Source organism: Tarenaya hassleriana, unplaced genomic scaffold (assembly GCF_000463585.1).
Source record: "Tarenaya hassleriana unplaced genomic scaffold, ASM46358v1 Cleome1, whole genome shotgun sequence".
Lineage (NCBI taxonomy): Eukaryota > Viridiplantae > Streptophyta > Magnoliopsida > Brassicales > Cleomaceae > Tarenaya > Tarenaya hassleriana.
The window spans coordinates 7912696-7926989 of NW_010960187.1; the positions used below are offsets into that span (position 1 = coordinate 7912696).

A 14294-nucleotide genomic window follows, 5' to 3' on the forward strand; every position below is an offset into this window, starting at 1 on the left:
GTAATTTACGAAAACATTAATTTGCAGTTTACCAAAAAAAAAATATGAACATGCAGCAAATATAATTTATCCCGAAAAGAAAATTGGAGTGTAATAACTAACATACGTACGGACATTGTGTAAGACCTTAGCATGGATGGTTTCTGAATATTAGTAAATGCATGTAATGCAATTCTTCAGTGTATCCGTTTCAACATACAATACGAAAGGGCATCAGAACAAGTAACATGCACACATGACGCATCATATCAAATGCATTAATACAAAATCCAACTTATATGTAATAAGATATCATAATACAAAGTCTCTCTCTATATATATATAATTTGAATCAGTTGGCGTCGCAGAGACCGGTGGCATCGTCGCAGTAGCCATCGCGGCCAAGCAAACGTTGCGGCGGCGCACTGAGGAGAGGGGAAGAGGGCGAGCCGTATGCGTTTCTCCGGCTGTTTCCGCAGCCGAGGCTCTTCCTCGTGCTCACTCCCGTCACCGGATTATGCGTTTCTCCGGCTGTTTACGCAGCCGAGACTCTTCCTCGTGCTCACTCCCGTCACCGGATTTGTCCCGCTCGCGTATTTACACAGCGCCTTTAACGACATTGTAATCGAATTTAGAAAATCGAAATGTGCGCCACCCAATCCATTAAATTTCCGGTTCATCCTCTCGGTGAATATAAATTCGATTATAAAGAATCGAAAAATTCAATGTCACAACCCAATTAATCTATCTGGCAACCATAGATTATACCCTTTCAAAGGGTGTTTATAAACCTTGAGAGATAAATCCAACGGGACCGAGTTTTACGAATATTTGAAACCGTGGCTTGACGCCAGAGATCGATATCCGAAAAGCTAAAAATTCTGTAAATTTTATTTACCTGTTTTTGAGGAAGATCGATCACGGCGTCACTGAAATCCGCTCCTTCGATCTTCGCACCACCGAGATCGCTACGCGTTAGGACGGATCTAACGAGCACCGCATCCGTTAGATTCGCCTCGTTGAGCACCTTTCATCATCAAGAAAAAAGGGAACCAAGCTGTATGAACATAAGAATATTAATGTATGTATACGAATGTGACAAAGTATATGATTAATTTTTGACCGAAACACATAATATTTTACCATGCGGTCCATCAATGTATCGCTCAGATCAGCACCTGAAACAAATTACAGGTTCCGTAAATATACGATCCCGAATCAGCCAACAACCCTATGAACGAATTGTACGAAAGAATCATATTGAGATACGTCCGGGTCCTAATGGATCATCATCAAAGGTGAAAGGAAAGATTTACAGTAAGTGAACTCAAGGATATACCAAAAGGGGAAACTGTTTTAGGGTTCCAAGCCAAGAAGGGAAACCCTAATCCCTAAACCTATGTATATGTACCGGTGAAGTTTGCTCTGTATGCAACTGCTTTCTCAAGGTAGGCGCCATTAAAGGTTGAACCACTGAAATCAGACTCTCTCATGTCGGCCGAAGTGAAGTTTGCTCTTCTGTTCCCATCAACGCCCCAACCACAAAAAATAGTTCAATGAATCGGAGAAAAGAAAAGTTCCCGAATTAGATTCAGGATTCAGATAAGTGGATTTCACGCAAAAAGTTTCAAACTTTATTTCCTAAAGATCGAGATTTTCACCTGAAATTTTCGTTGACATGTACTGCTTTCCTGCAAAAAGGGACATTGCGTTTTCAGTTTGCTTCACAGATTCATCCCTTTACAACAGAAGTCAGTTCATCGTTATCCAAGACAAGAACATCATCTGATACCTGAGGTCGGCAGAACCGAACTGAGCAGCCGAACCGATCCCGAACTCACCACGTGTCTCGGCCTCGTACTTGTTAAGCTCAGCCATGGCAGGAATACCGGAGCTCAGCCCGACAATTGCAGCCGCCATTGCTGCGGACACTAGCTTTTTCCACGTCGTCTTCGACTCTGTGTTTGAACAGCAGCCTTCCCTTTTCAAAGAACAATCAATCCCTTAAGTTTCTGACAAACCCAAATCGAAAAAAAACAAACAAGAAAGTGGGTTATTCTGAATCTCACCTTGGAATTGAATCGTGGGTTTCTGGGTTTGAACGGGAAAATACACGCAAGCGCGTTAATGGGTGTCTCTGAAAATGGGTCAGAAACTTTGGAGAAAAAGTAGAAGATGATGATGATGATGATGGAAAATGGTTGAGTGGCTTCGTGGGCAGAGGAGAGAGAGAAGAGAAAGCCATTGTTGGCAAGAACAACCGGCTAGCAGAGTGAAAAATGGAGACCGGAAAGGGACTTCAAATTGTGAGAGGAGAGTATTTAGATCAGATGGGCTTCCACTTGTGGAAGATATTGATCCCTATTTCTTTTATCCACTTTGTGTTGGCCTTTCCTTTGGGTGTGGAGTGCACACGTGTGTCATTCTCCTTCACACTTTTTACACTGTGGTCTTCGACTCGACTTATTACAAAACAGAAGAAAACATGTGTTTGGAGGTGAATATTTGATGTCTTGTCTTCTTCAACAGATTGACATCAAACAATCAACAAACGGAAAACCTCGACAACTGTATGAGAAAACCGCCTTTCCCTTCTTGATTTTCTCTGGAAGTTCTTGACTTTTGGGAAGCAAGGTTTGGGTTCCTCAACATTGAGTAGAGAGAAATACCTCTCCATTATTACCTTAAACATCAGATCAGGAAACAACCTTAAACTTGTATATCAGCATCTATGGTAAACTCCAGGAACAGAGAACAAGACCTTATGTTTCAGTCACTTACAACAGCAGCATATGCGTCTGTTCTTTGCTGCCTTTTCGTTGTTGCCGAGTCCCCTGGAGAAACACAAAATGTTGGTTCAAAAATCACATGAAAAGATTCAATCTTTTTCTACCGGCAATGCTTCTACAGGCCTACAGTACAGAGACTGTTGGTAAATAAAGTTACTTTGGGATCATCGATTCAAGAATGTATCGAGCTCAGATGGGATCTTAATTCTTAAAGGCATATGGATCATGAGTGCTAAACTGGAACTCAGAGATGGGGAACAGGCAGTGACACGACAATCATTCTGTCTGAAGCTTCAGGATCATGTCCAGTGCTCATCCATCACGTAAACCCTCCAACCCCTGAAAATATAAATCTACGAATTCAGCGATTCATACAAATAATCACACCTACCGACAAGAAGAAACATCAGTACTCTCATCAACCTCCTGAAAAACCCATCAATCAAATCACAAAAAGTTCGGATTTTTACCGGAAGAATCCGATAATTCAGCAAAATTCGACTCTACTTCCTCTTGAGCTGTTCCCATAAGCCCTAATTCGAGATTTTGCCCCCTCGATGTCAAAACCCGAGAAAACCCATCACAAAAACTATCCATTTTTCTTGTTCTCCTAAACCGAATCAGGATTTGAGACACTGTGACTGAAGGAATCGAGAAATTTGAAGAACCTTGAGATATCGAACAGAGAAGACTTTTTCTGAGCGGGAAACCGGTGCGACAAAAATCCCAGATCAACTCCGAGACCGAACCCACCTCTCCAGTTTTACCGGTCGATTTCACGGCGAAGGGCATTAAATTAAGGGGGATTTCATGAATTGACGACACTGAACTGCCCATAGATCACGGGGATATTTATAGTTCTAAACGAAGAAAATAAAATAAAAACGAAACCTTCCATATGTATCAGAGTGTTTACGTCATTGATATTTAAAGCCCATTATTAACTTATGGACTGGGCCTGTTATTTTCGAGCCTTTTTCCCTTTTTAGTGTTCCATTTTTTAGAATAGCACGTAAATAAAAATGTAGTAAGAGATTTGAATTTAGACTATATGCTTTTTTTATTTGAATAAAAATCGAGAGGATGGAATAAAAGTTCACTAACTTTGAAATTATATATAAAAATACATAAAGTACTTTCTCATAAAATATAGGAACTTTTGAATGGTTTGAATATATATATAAAAAAAACAAAAAACACAACCATGTTTTAAAAAATATTTTCCGGACAAATCATGAAATAATTGTATTTTATTGATAAACAATTCATATTTGTTCATTTTTCATATTGTAAAATCAAGTTAATTTAAGTTAGACGTTAATAACCATATTAGAACATTCACTATTCTCCCTTTCACCTTAAAATTATAATCACAAACTCTTTTTTTTTTTCGGTCACTAATTGTTTGGCCGTTCTAAAAATCTTTTTAAAAAAAAAATATTTTTCCTATACGTGATTAGGAAATTTACTGTCCAATGCGTTACAAGTAGCCACCGATATAAGTAGTAGAATAGTTTCCATATATATTGAAGTATTATAAAATTATGATAAATATTGTAAAGCAGCTGCAACAATTTGCATGATTACACAATCATTTGCATCATGAAGAGGTACAAAAGATGCATGCATGTGGTACTACATCAAAGTTCAAACATTACATATGAACACTATTAATTAAGAAGCAATAATTAAACATAGGTTTTCATGTTTATTTATTTTATTTAATTGTTTATATAGTCTAATTAAGTAATTTAGTAATTAATTGCCGGGTGCATTCCAACATTAGCAGATGCCACAAACACATCTTTCATAACCGGATCTTCTCCTTCCTACATTAGAAGAATTAATATCATCATAATTATCCAAACACATTCTATTTATGATATATATTAATCCAAGTAATATACACTGAAGAAGACCACGAAAAAAATAGAACAGAGATAGGTAGATATTTATGGAAAAAAAATAATGATTTATCATTAATTTGATACGCAAATGCATATCGATGGAAAAAATTTAAAATTATTAATATTTTAAAACTTTTCACAAAAATATGGTCAGTTAGTCTGGGCTCTGAAAATATTTTTTTTAAAAAAATTGCTTATAAGAAATTAAATTGAGGGAGAAAAAGGTAAATTTACCTGCTGGCGCATGTTAGACCTTCGGGCTGACTGGTCAGGCAGAAGACCGAACTGAATATGTGGGAAGTGGGCCCACTGAAAATATTTGTGATATTATGGAACATATAAATAGAATTACAACATAATTTAGCTGTCGCAATTTACAACAGATTACAGTTTATATTTTGTTTTGTAGTCAAAACATAGGAAATATTATACTAATTTATATATAAAAAATTCTAATATTCAAATGGCAACATCAATTACAAGTTTAGGGTTTTCTATTTTATTGTTATTCCGGTAATATATAATGCTAATCAATTACGTTGCACTTCCATTAGTGTTTATATATACACACACACACAATAATTAAACAACTGTATCTATGTATGTATATATATTGGTTTTTATATATATATATCCTATTTTCTGCGGAAACCCTGGTGCAGATCACTATATGGATCCAGAACTAGGTCTAGGGATGTCAAAATCTTAGGCTAAATAGAGAAACTGATGATTATTTAATCTTACATTTTTTGCAGCAGCACTGAATGCTTCTCTGTGTGTAATATTCGGATTCTCTGCCTTTATCCGTTGGATCTCTTCCCTGTAATCACACGGTCACGTTATAAATATATATATATACGTGCGCATGCGCTGTGTGTATTTGTCTACATATATAAACAAATTAATACGTGTATATATGCATGTCAGAACACATGGATAGGGTGGGTATTATATAATGTTACATTGACAAAACATTAGTATGGATATGATCAGTGAAATATACACACATAACAACATTTTAAAAGTTATATATAACACTATTCTGGAACCTCGAGGTTTTTTTTATAGAGGGGCCGGATATAGTACTGTATTATATACTTATTTACAAATAATAAAAATCTAAGACAACCCTAGTAAAATTCATAAGCATCCGGTGGACGAATCCATCAAAGTTTAATTTATGAGAAAATATATATATTATATGTGAAATATTAGATTTTATGAGAAATATGAAAGTTTTCAAGAGAATGGAATGGAAAATATAAGTGAGAAACGATGATTTACTTGATGAAGCGGTTGTAAGCAGAGGGGACTCTTTGCCTCTTCTCCTGAGCTGAAGAAAATCAAAGGAGAAATAAGAAAATTTATATATGAATACTCTGACAAATCACATTCTTTAATTATTCGAATAAGGTACTGTGATCACCATCATTTTGTAATTATTTACCTTCTTTTTTCACGCACCGATTTGATTATATATATATATATACACACACACACGCACACATAAAAATACACTCTCCAATGCACATCCGTGAGTGTACACAATTTATTTCATCTCACGAGAATGAATTCTCTAAAGAAAATAGAACATTAACAGTTGCTGTTTTGGATCTTTTGCGGTTTGATATTTTTTTATAATCGGGTATCCTGTACCAAGATCTATACTAATCCGGGGATCGGAGTCAGTCGGGTGATTTAGAATATACGCTCCCTTCCCAAATTTGAAATTTGAATTCGAGACGGAACAGACGTTTTGTACCCTATTTTACTGGTTGAACTAGCCAAGTTTAGGTTTTTGCGGTTTGATGTTATTGTAACCTTTTTGTATTTATAATATATCAAAAGATTTAGAGAAGATTACGTAATATAATCTTCTCTTCATATATATATAGTAATGTACTCAAAGACTGATATAAATTCACATTAATATCCAAGAAAACACCATAAACATGCATGTGGTGTTTGAAATATATATATAATATTTTCTGGGAAAATTTCGATAGTTGCTGATCATTATCACATAATCATATCAAAGAATGAAATCTCTAAATTATGAGATGATGGCTAAGATGTTGTGGACGATCCAAATTATGTCAACTAAATGACATATATTATGACGATCAATATCAAACCTCATTTTTTTCTCCATTATATGATAGATCATTATTTTTTAATTGTGTATATCTCGTTCTTGATAAACCATGAAAATAACTAGAGCTGAATATTTACTGTATAGATGTGCCAAATATTATCATATAAACTATAGAATATATACTAACAGTCGACGGGTTTTGAATTTTGTCCATGTTTGTATGAGCATATATATTTATCCAGCATGCATACATATTATCATGTTATAGAACTAAGATGATTGATTAGTTAACTTACGTTTCTTTATAACTTGATGAGGCCGTGGAAGCTCCTTAGCCACTCCTCGAGGGCATGGTGGTGAAGCAGCGAATACGTGTTTTCCGTTCGCTTCACTAATCATATGGTTCATGTTGGGGTTCTGTATATCGCCCTACAGAAAAATATATATAACATATATACGTATATATATAGAAAACTCTTGAGTATATACATCAGATACTTTAGATATGACTCTAGAAAATTATTAGTTTTGTTTAGTACCACGAGATTTTTATGAGGGAGTAGGTTATGACCAAAACCCTGGAATTGATTGAGTGTTGGGAAGAGCGAAGAAGGCATATTGACCGGCAAGAGAGTGGTGCAGTGGCCACATCGAACCGTCACGGTCTTGGACAAGCTTGTGCTAGGAACACTCACCTATATATATATATATATATGTATGTATGTATGTATGTATATATGCACACATCAAACCCTAAAGGATTCACAACACAAAAGAAGTAGAGAACAAAGGTGGAACTCGTGCAGGAAACCCTAGGGTTTTTTATAAATAGCCTGCGTTGAAGAACCTTAATTGGTTCCGAAACAGATTCATATGATAATCAAGAACATATGCGTATAGATATACATGTGCATCTGTTTGTATCGACCTTTATTTGGATGCCAAGATTCTTAAAGAAAAGGGGTTGAGTTATATATATATATTTGCACATATATGGAAGTAAAGTAAGCTTACAGCGAGAACAGTGTCGCAGACGTTGCAATGGACATAGCAGAGCTGTTCATGGAGAGGTTGGTCAGAGGAAGAAGAGGAGGAAGAAGAAGACATATCCTCGGAAGTAGCTTCTTTAAGTAATGGAATTTTGATGATTGGCTCTTCTCTTTCTCTTTGATCTTTGATACAATTGATTTGACAGATTTGATGGTATAAATATTATATATAGAGATATATTTTAACCTAGCAGCAGAAATCTTGAGATCATATATATGCAAATTCGGCCTGAAAAAGAAGATAACGAAGAGAAAAAGCTCCGAGAGAGAGAGAGAGAGAGAGAGAGAGAGAGAGAGAGAGAGAGGGTTAAGAGAGATAGAGAGACTTTGGGTTGGTTGGTTGGTTCGAGGAATTATTTAAACCATTTCTCTTAAATGAGCTTATGGCCTTGTTTGGAGGCTCATGAATGAATTTCATGAATTGGGGATATAAAAAATCAATCGAATTTTCACCGCTATCGGTGAATCGTTCAACTTAAATGACGAAAACTAAACAAACCACCACATGCTTTAATACGTTGAAATTTTCGAGTTATCATATATAGATAGGAAAAGATTATATATCCCAAAAAGGTATTTAATTTAAAATTAAGTATAGCAAATTATTGTTTGTATCAAGACGAATTGCAACATGGAAATTATAGTGCAAATCAACTAGTGAATGCGTTCATATATATACATATACATATGGTCATTGTACAAGAGTAGATATGTACGCATTTCTCAGACAAACAAGTATGAAACACAAGTAGTCGCAATGTGAAGACAAGTGGACTTGTGGTTGGGATTCCCAAAGCTGATTAAGAGAGAGAGAGAGAGAGAGAGAGAGAGAGAGAGAGAGAGAGAGAGAGAGAGAGAGAGAAAGCAGAGAAAGGGACGTTTGCATGGAGGCTCATAAAGCTTTCGCTCTCTCACCCGTTCCTTTCATTTGTTTTTAACACTCTGTCCTTCACTTCACTTCTCGATTTTCCTTTTTTTATTTTAATTGATTTTCTTGTTTATTTTTTTATTTCTGATATTTCCTTTTAAAAAAAAAACTGTTTATCTGAGTTGGTATCTCTATCTTCTTCTACTTTCTTTTCTTCCCCTAAATTTCCGAACCCCAAAAACCCTAAGTCCCCTCCCCCTTATCAACTTTGCTTCATACAAGAAGGTCACAATCACCCTATACATACACTTATACATACACTTATACACTACGCAAACATGTATTAGAAATTCTCGTAATAATTACTAGTTCATAAATAGTATAGTTCTTAAACTATTTATGAAGTTTTATAAATCGTAGATTCGAAGATACGGAAGATTATGCTACATTTATGGTTTTTTGTTAAGTTTGAATAGGCGACAGATACCTTGCATTCAAAAAGTCTAAACTCTTATTTATTGTTGCGAATATATATTTCGTCCCACGACTTTTATAAATGTAAAGATATAACAGATGATTAGAGATACTTTTAATTAGGAATTGTTGCTCAATTTATAGAGAAAACATTGAACCTTGAATACGTATACATTTTATCATAGTAACATATATAGTCGTATATCGTTTTTTTTACGCTGATTAATGATTAGATTACAAGCACGCCCATATAATCTTTAAGAACAATTATATATATACATATGCAAGAATTTGTGTTGAATTTATATGTTGGATTATAAATATATCGGCGTATGCATCATAAATTGCAAAATGTTAGGATCTGGTGCCAGATGTCATCATAGCACAATCAAGTCACATATAGGAAAGAGTCTACAAGAATATGTACATATATACATATATACATGTAATATATATATATATATATATATGTATGTATATATAATAAAGGGGTAACACGGGTAGAAAATAGTTAAGAAAGTTTGAGTGATTTGACTGTTCGATATGACCTTACAGACATATATCCAGTAAATAATGTATTGAAGCTTTTATCAGTCTCTGTAATCTCTGTATATCTTTAGGGTTCCTTTTTTTTTTCCTGCCATCTATAGGGTTTTTAAATTAGGGTTCATAACTCAGCCATCTTAAATTTTACTATTTCATAAAACAAAAATTTAGATAAAATTATTTGACTCTCTATCTCTCTCCCTATATATATATATTAAGCTTGAAATGTAATATTAGCAATGTCATGTGGAATCCAAGGTCTTAATCATTTATAGTTGATTAAAATTTAATGATTTCTTATCACTAATTTCCTATATATTTTAATATTTTATCATTAGTCAGCCTTACCATTTAAAACTATCAATTCATAATTTCGAGCAATATATTCATATATTTTGATATATTCTCAACCCAAACAAAAACATTTTTATTTTATAATTAACAGTAAGAAGAATCCATCTCATTCAACGGTGTTCCATCGATTCAGTCAATTCTAACGTTGTTATCATTTGGACCCCTAATTGTCGAACCATCAAGGCGTAATGCATCAATCAGCCCATCTATTAATAACTATCACACGCGCCACCTAAAAGCGCGTGGAATTCAAAACATAAGATAATTCTGAAGCCCATAACTCGTTGGGCTTACTATTTTAAGGCCCATTAAGACTAAGAGTTGGATGTTTTGGCCCACGAAAAAAATACAAAATAGGTAAATTTTTTATAATCCATAAAGTCATCAAGTCTTTAATTCAATTACATCTCCCACAACCCACAAGATTGAAAAAGTGTGATGAATATCTCTCTTTACACTTACATTTGAATCTAAAATAACCCGTAAATTCATCGAGTTTTTAATTCAATTACATTTTATCCTACCGATACACATTGGAAAAAAACCCAAGTAAGTAAATAAACAATCCATAAAAAATTACAATTTTTTAAATGATATACAAGAAAATAAGCGTTGGTTCTATTAGTATCTCCGGGTAATAGTATTTATAAGATATCTTCAAGTTTAAAATTAGTTATTTACACCAAAAAAAAGTTTCAAATTAGTTGGATTATAAAATCCAAATATAAAAAGAAAAAAAAAACATAACAAATTCTCGACAATATGTCAAGATTCGGATCAAAACGAACGGTAAAGGAGATATAATACAAAAGAGAGAACGGTAAAAACAAAAATTCCTCTAATAGTAAAATTCTTTGTTAGGGGAAGATCGTAATCAGGTGAGGAGTGAATGAAAGCATTGTTCATCTGCCACACCTTAAACGACGCCGTAACGTTAGCTCCGGTGGCGTTGTTGAACAAAAACAACTTGGCTCCTTCGTATATCGCCTTTGTCGGATACACCCTTGTCGTGATACACGTTCTCCCTCCTTGTCCGAATCCTTCTATTATCGAATGGTCCACCTATTTATAAAATATTTTATAAAAAAATCGAGAAAATTTAATTTTTTTTAATTATGGTAATTTTTAAAGCTATATTGATATGTTAATAATATATGATGAATTAGTGTACCAGTATTCTCATGGTTAATTTCTCTCCTTCGAATACTGGTGTGAAGCCACCGTATATGCCTTTGTCGACATCGTTTGCCACTGACGACCTGTTTAATAGAAAATAATTCAGCATATCGATATGATACTATATAATATACACTAAATTATGATAATTCAGATTTCCATTAAGAAAACAATCTCAAAGGAAATAAATATCAAACTTGTTAATTAACAAAAAAAACTGTAATGTACGAACCTTGAGGTATCTGTGCAGAAGAAAGTCTTGAGCTTTGAATCTTTGCCCTTAGTGACATAGAAGTAAACCGGAGTTTGCTCCGACAAGCCCTCGTCGGAGATTACCGACAACCCGAACGGTCCGAGGGCCCCACGGCTCGCCGCTCCTCTGCAGCTGAGTTCCTCCTCGGCCGCTGCTGAGTCTCCGGCTAATCTTTCAAGAGCCGCCTTCTCGATCTCGAACTCGGCCTCAATGTCGAGCTGAGCCGCCGGGCCCACGTCTACCGGAACTATGGTCCCTGGTCCGACCTCTACCTTGAATTCCGTGCTGTTCAGTCTTAGAGATTCAATTTCTTCGACGGGCCATTGAACCAGGTTCTTACCAGTCTTTGTGTCTAGGGCTACGGTTCTTGGAATGCTCTGAAATATTTATGCGCGAGAGAACGTATTAATCCTCTAATTCTGGACCGAATGTACATTTCAAGTGGGCTCCTAAAAGACTTGGATACTATTTTGGACAAATATTATATGATGATTTGCTCCTTTAGAAAAATCTCATTTGTAACTTGGGTCACAAGCAAAGATAAAAACCCTAACTTGAACCACAAGTGAAGTAGAGCACGAACCTGAAGAGAGGACCAACCCTTCTTTACATCAGCAGACTCGCTATCAGACTCGCTGACCCAACTCCACAAGATTCTCCGGCCCTTATTCTGATCGTAAAACGTCTTCGATGCGTAGAATTTCCCGTAATCGTACCTCAATCCGAACCCGACATCCATCGTTGCATCGTCCGGAACCCACGTCCCGTTCTCTTCAAAGTAGGTCCCGATCGCGTAATAATCGATCCTCGTTTCGTCCATACTAGCCTTCATGACGTGCCTGACTTCTGGGCCGTTGACCGATGTGTCGAGACCGTTGACCGATGTCGTCGAGACAGGGAAAAAGTCAACGCACTCCCACATGCCGGTGTCCGGAACTTGGTGCAACAACGAGGGGAGCTGTTGGAAAGTCTTGAAGTCGGCTGTGTCGTAGAGGAGGGAGATTCCGGTGCGGTTGACCTTGGAGCCGATGGTTAGACGCCATTTTCCAGCGGAAGTACGCCATGCGGTGGTCGGATCTCGGAAGTCTTTGCGGTGGATCCCCGGTGGAGAAACGAGGACAGGGTTGCCGGAATATTTCTCCCATTGTAGAAGAAGTGGGTCGTTTGGGTCCTTAGGGTAAGCCAAGTTTTGAACCTTTACAAACACATTAATTCAAAACCCTGATTAATTAAACCCAAAAAGAAAAATCATGAAATCTAACTAAGAAATGACAAACTCATTGATGGATTTTCCCCCCAAGTTAACACGTGGACATTTGAGATAAACCAAATTATAAGTCTATTGAAACATAACAAAGGGTTGATAGACTTGGGGTGGGGCATTTACCTGGGCAAACTCATGGGTGGAACCGGTGTAGAGCATGACGACTGAGCCATCGTCGAGAGTGGTGGCAGAGCCGGTCCAGACGCCATTGGCATCGTACCATTGATCAGGGACCATGGCTAAGGGAAGATGGAGCCAATGGATCAGGTCCTCTGAGACGGCATGGCCCCAAACAATAATGTCTCCCCACGCGGCTCCCTTTGGGTTATATTGGTAGAATAAATGGTACCATCCCTTGTAGAACAATGGCCCTACTCACACATATATTGTGCCCATAATCACAAACTTTTAAAATAAAATTTTTTTTGGATGATCAATCAAAATGCAATGGACCAACAGATCTTTTTTAAAGAATCTAAATAAAGATATATGTTTTTAAGATTAGTCCATTTATATAGATTTTGAACATCCCGTACTAAAAGAACATATGTATGTATATATGTGTGTGTGTATATATATACACAAAAAGATCTCAGCGTCTCTACAAACTGGCAAAAGAACGTGTAAGAAGATGGATCTAATTGGCTGTGAAGACTTTTCATTCAGATTTTGTCTATCTACTTTTTACTTTTTAGGCTTATTTTCTGGAAGACGACATGGCATTGTCCTATTTCTTACCTATTGTTAATTCAATAATTTCATATATTTTAATTTTAAGTTCACGTATATATACATATAAACATGTATAACGACAAACACCAACCTAATACATCGACAGACATGGCATCTAACACAAGAAATGAATTAAAACTTACCAAATTCCAAGATTTTCTAAACTTTATATTATTATATATACATATATATATATAGAGAGAGAGAGAGAGAGAGAGAATCTGATCCGAAACTTACCATTAGGATCTGGAAATGAATTTCGCCACCCAACATCGCCCGAGTGAAACGAAAAAAAAAAAGAATTAATTCGAATTTGGTTCAAAATTACAAGGCAAGAAAAGATACCGACATTTTTTATACAAAATACATTTCAAAATACAAATGAAAGAAAGAGAAAAAGGAAAACATCTTTTTGTTTGCCATTTTTGTTCTTCTGAAATTAGCAACTGAATTAATTTATTTTCGTTTAGGGTTTAGCGTACGTACCGTTCATCCAATTCTTCTCGGGCTGAAAATGGAAGGCCGTCCTCTGCCACGTCAGCATGCTGTTGTCCCATGGGAACTCCGCCATCGCCGGATCTCCGTTCCGGATGCCGGAGAATCTCCACCGTTCGCCGCTCTTCTCCGAGACTCCGGCGATACGTTCACGTGTCTTCGCCGCGACGGTCGCATTTCCCGCGTCGATGACGACAGCCCGAGGCGAGGACCCGTCGTGAGTGGCGATGAGAGCTGCGTACAAAGCGATCAAGAAGAGGCCGGAGGACACGGCGAGTGGTCCGAATATGGGCCGCCGACGGCGGGGGGGGGC

The 14294-nt window shown here is 36.4% G+C and overlaps 3 protein-coding genes across 7 annotated transcripts in view; all 3 read right to left on the reverse strand.

Annotated features, from left to right (window-relative positions):
* Nucleotides 1–140: 140 nt before the first annotated feature.
* LOC104818475 (thylakoid lumenal protein TL20.3, chloroplastic) lies at nucleotides 141–3581 on the reverse strand. 5 transcript variants are annotated; one of them, XM_010548085.2, is made up of 11 exons: nucleotides 3437–3581; nucleotides 3007–3107; nucleotides 2761–2813; nucleotides 2049–2662; nucleotides 1772–1960; nucleotides 1641–1670; nucleotides 1391–1497; nucleotides 1123–1157; nucleotides 878–1006; nucleotides 535–587; nucleotides 141–470 (listed from the first exon to the last, which is right to left on the reverse strand). In XM_010548085.2, the coding sequence occupies exons 4-11, from the start codon at nucleotides 2222–2224 to the stop codon at nucleotides 332–334; spliced, it is 858 nt and encodes a 285-aa protein (XP_010546387.1). In that variant the 5' UTR covers nucleotides 2225–2662; nucleotides 2761–2813; nucleotides 3007–3107; nucleotides 3437–3581; the 3' UTR covers nucleotides 141–331. The 5 variants fall into 5 exon arrangements, with proteins under 5 accessions (XP_010546387.1, XP_010546396.1, XP_010546405.1 ...); XM_010548094.2 differs by having other exon boundaries at nucleotides 2926–3107; XM_010548103.2 differs by lacking the exon at nucleotides 3437–3581 and adding an exon at nucleotides 3239–3385.
* Nucleotides 3582–4319: 738 nt separating this feature from the next.
* LOC104818500 (axial regulator YABBY 3-like) lies at nucleotides 4320–8111 on the reverse strand. Its single transcript, XM_010548118.2, has 7 exons — nucleotides 7785–8111; nucleotides 7310–7465; nucleotides 7067–7199; nucleotides 5960–6008; nucleotides 5420–5495; nucleotides 4910–4984; nucleotides 4320–4597 (listed from the first exon to the last, which is right to left on the reverse strand). The coding sequence occupies exons 1-7, from the start codon at nucleotides 7875–7877 to the stop codon at nucleotides 4520–4522; spliced, it is 660 nt and encodes a 219-aa protein (XP_010546420.1). The 5' UTR covers nucleotides 7878–8111; the 3' UTR covers nucleotides 4320–4519.
* Nucleotides 8112–10705: 2594 nt separating this feature from the next.
* Nucleotides 10706–14294, reverse strand: part of LOC104818509 (acid beta-fructofuranosidase 3, vacuolar) — a 4143-nt gene continuing 554 nt past the window's right edge. The window contains exons 2-8 of the mRNA XM_010548124.2: nucleotides 13973–14287; nucleotides 13724–13732; nucleotides 12878–13125; nucleotides 12074–12685; nucleotides 11470–11867; nucleotides 11233–11320; nucleotides 10706–11123 (exon numbers count right to left, since the gene is read on the reverse strand). Of these exons, the coding sequence (XP_010546426.1) occupies nucleotides 10839–11123; nucleotides 11233–11320; nucleotides 11470–11867; nucleotides 12074–12685; nucleotides 12878–13125; nucleotides 13724–13732; nucleotides 13973–14287 (1955 nt within the window). The 3' untranslated portion in view covers nucleotides 10706–10838. The remainder of the gene's footprint in view (nucleotides 11124–11232; nucleotides 11321–11469; nucleotides 11868–12073; nucleotides 12686–12877; nucleotides 13126–13723; nucleotides 13733–13972; nucleotides 14288–14294) is intronic.

Bases quoted from the DNA above. Each gene is read 5' to 3' on its own strand.
- LOC104818500 (XM_010548118.2), bottom strand. From the start codon at position 7,877: ATGTCTTCTTCTTCCTCCTCTTCTTCCTCTGACCAACCTCTCCATGAA. The intron at 7,200-7,309 runs GTACTAAACAAA...ATTTTTCTGTAG, and splicing joins TCCCTCATAAAAATCTCGTG to GGCGATATACAGAACCCCAA. The intron at 4,985-5,419 runs GTAAGATTAAAT...AAATATTTTCAG, and splicing joins TCAGTGCTGCTGCAAAAAAT to TGGGCCCACTTCCCACATAT.
- LOC104818475 (XM_010548085.2), bottom strand. From the start codon at position 2,224: ATGGCTTTCTCTTCTCTCTCTCCTCTGCCCACGAAGCCACTCAACCAT. The intron at 1,498-1,640 runs GTGAAAATCTCG...TGATGGGAACAG, and splicing joins CATGTCAACGAAAATTTCAG to AAGAGCAAACTTCACTTCGG. The intron at 471-534 runs GAAGAGTCTCGG...AGTGAGCACGAG, and splicing joins GTGACGGGAGTGAGCACGAG to GAAGAGCCTCGGCTGCGGAA.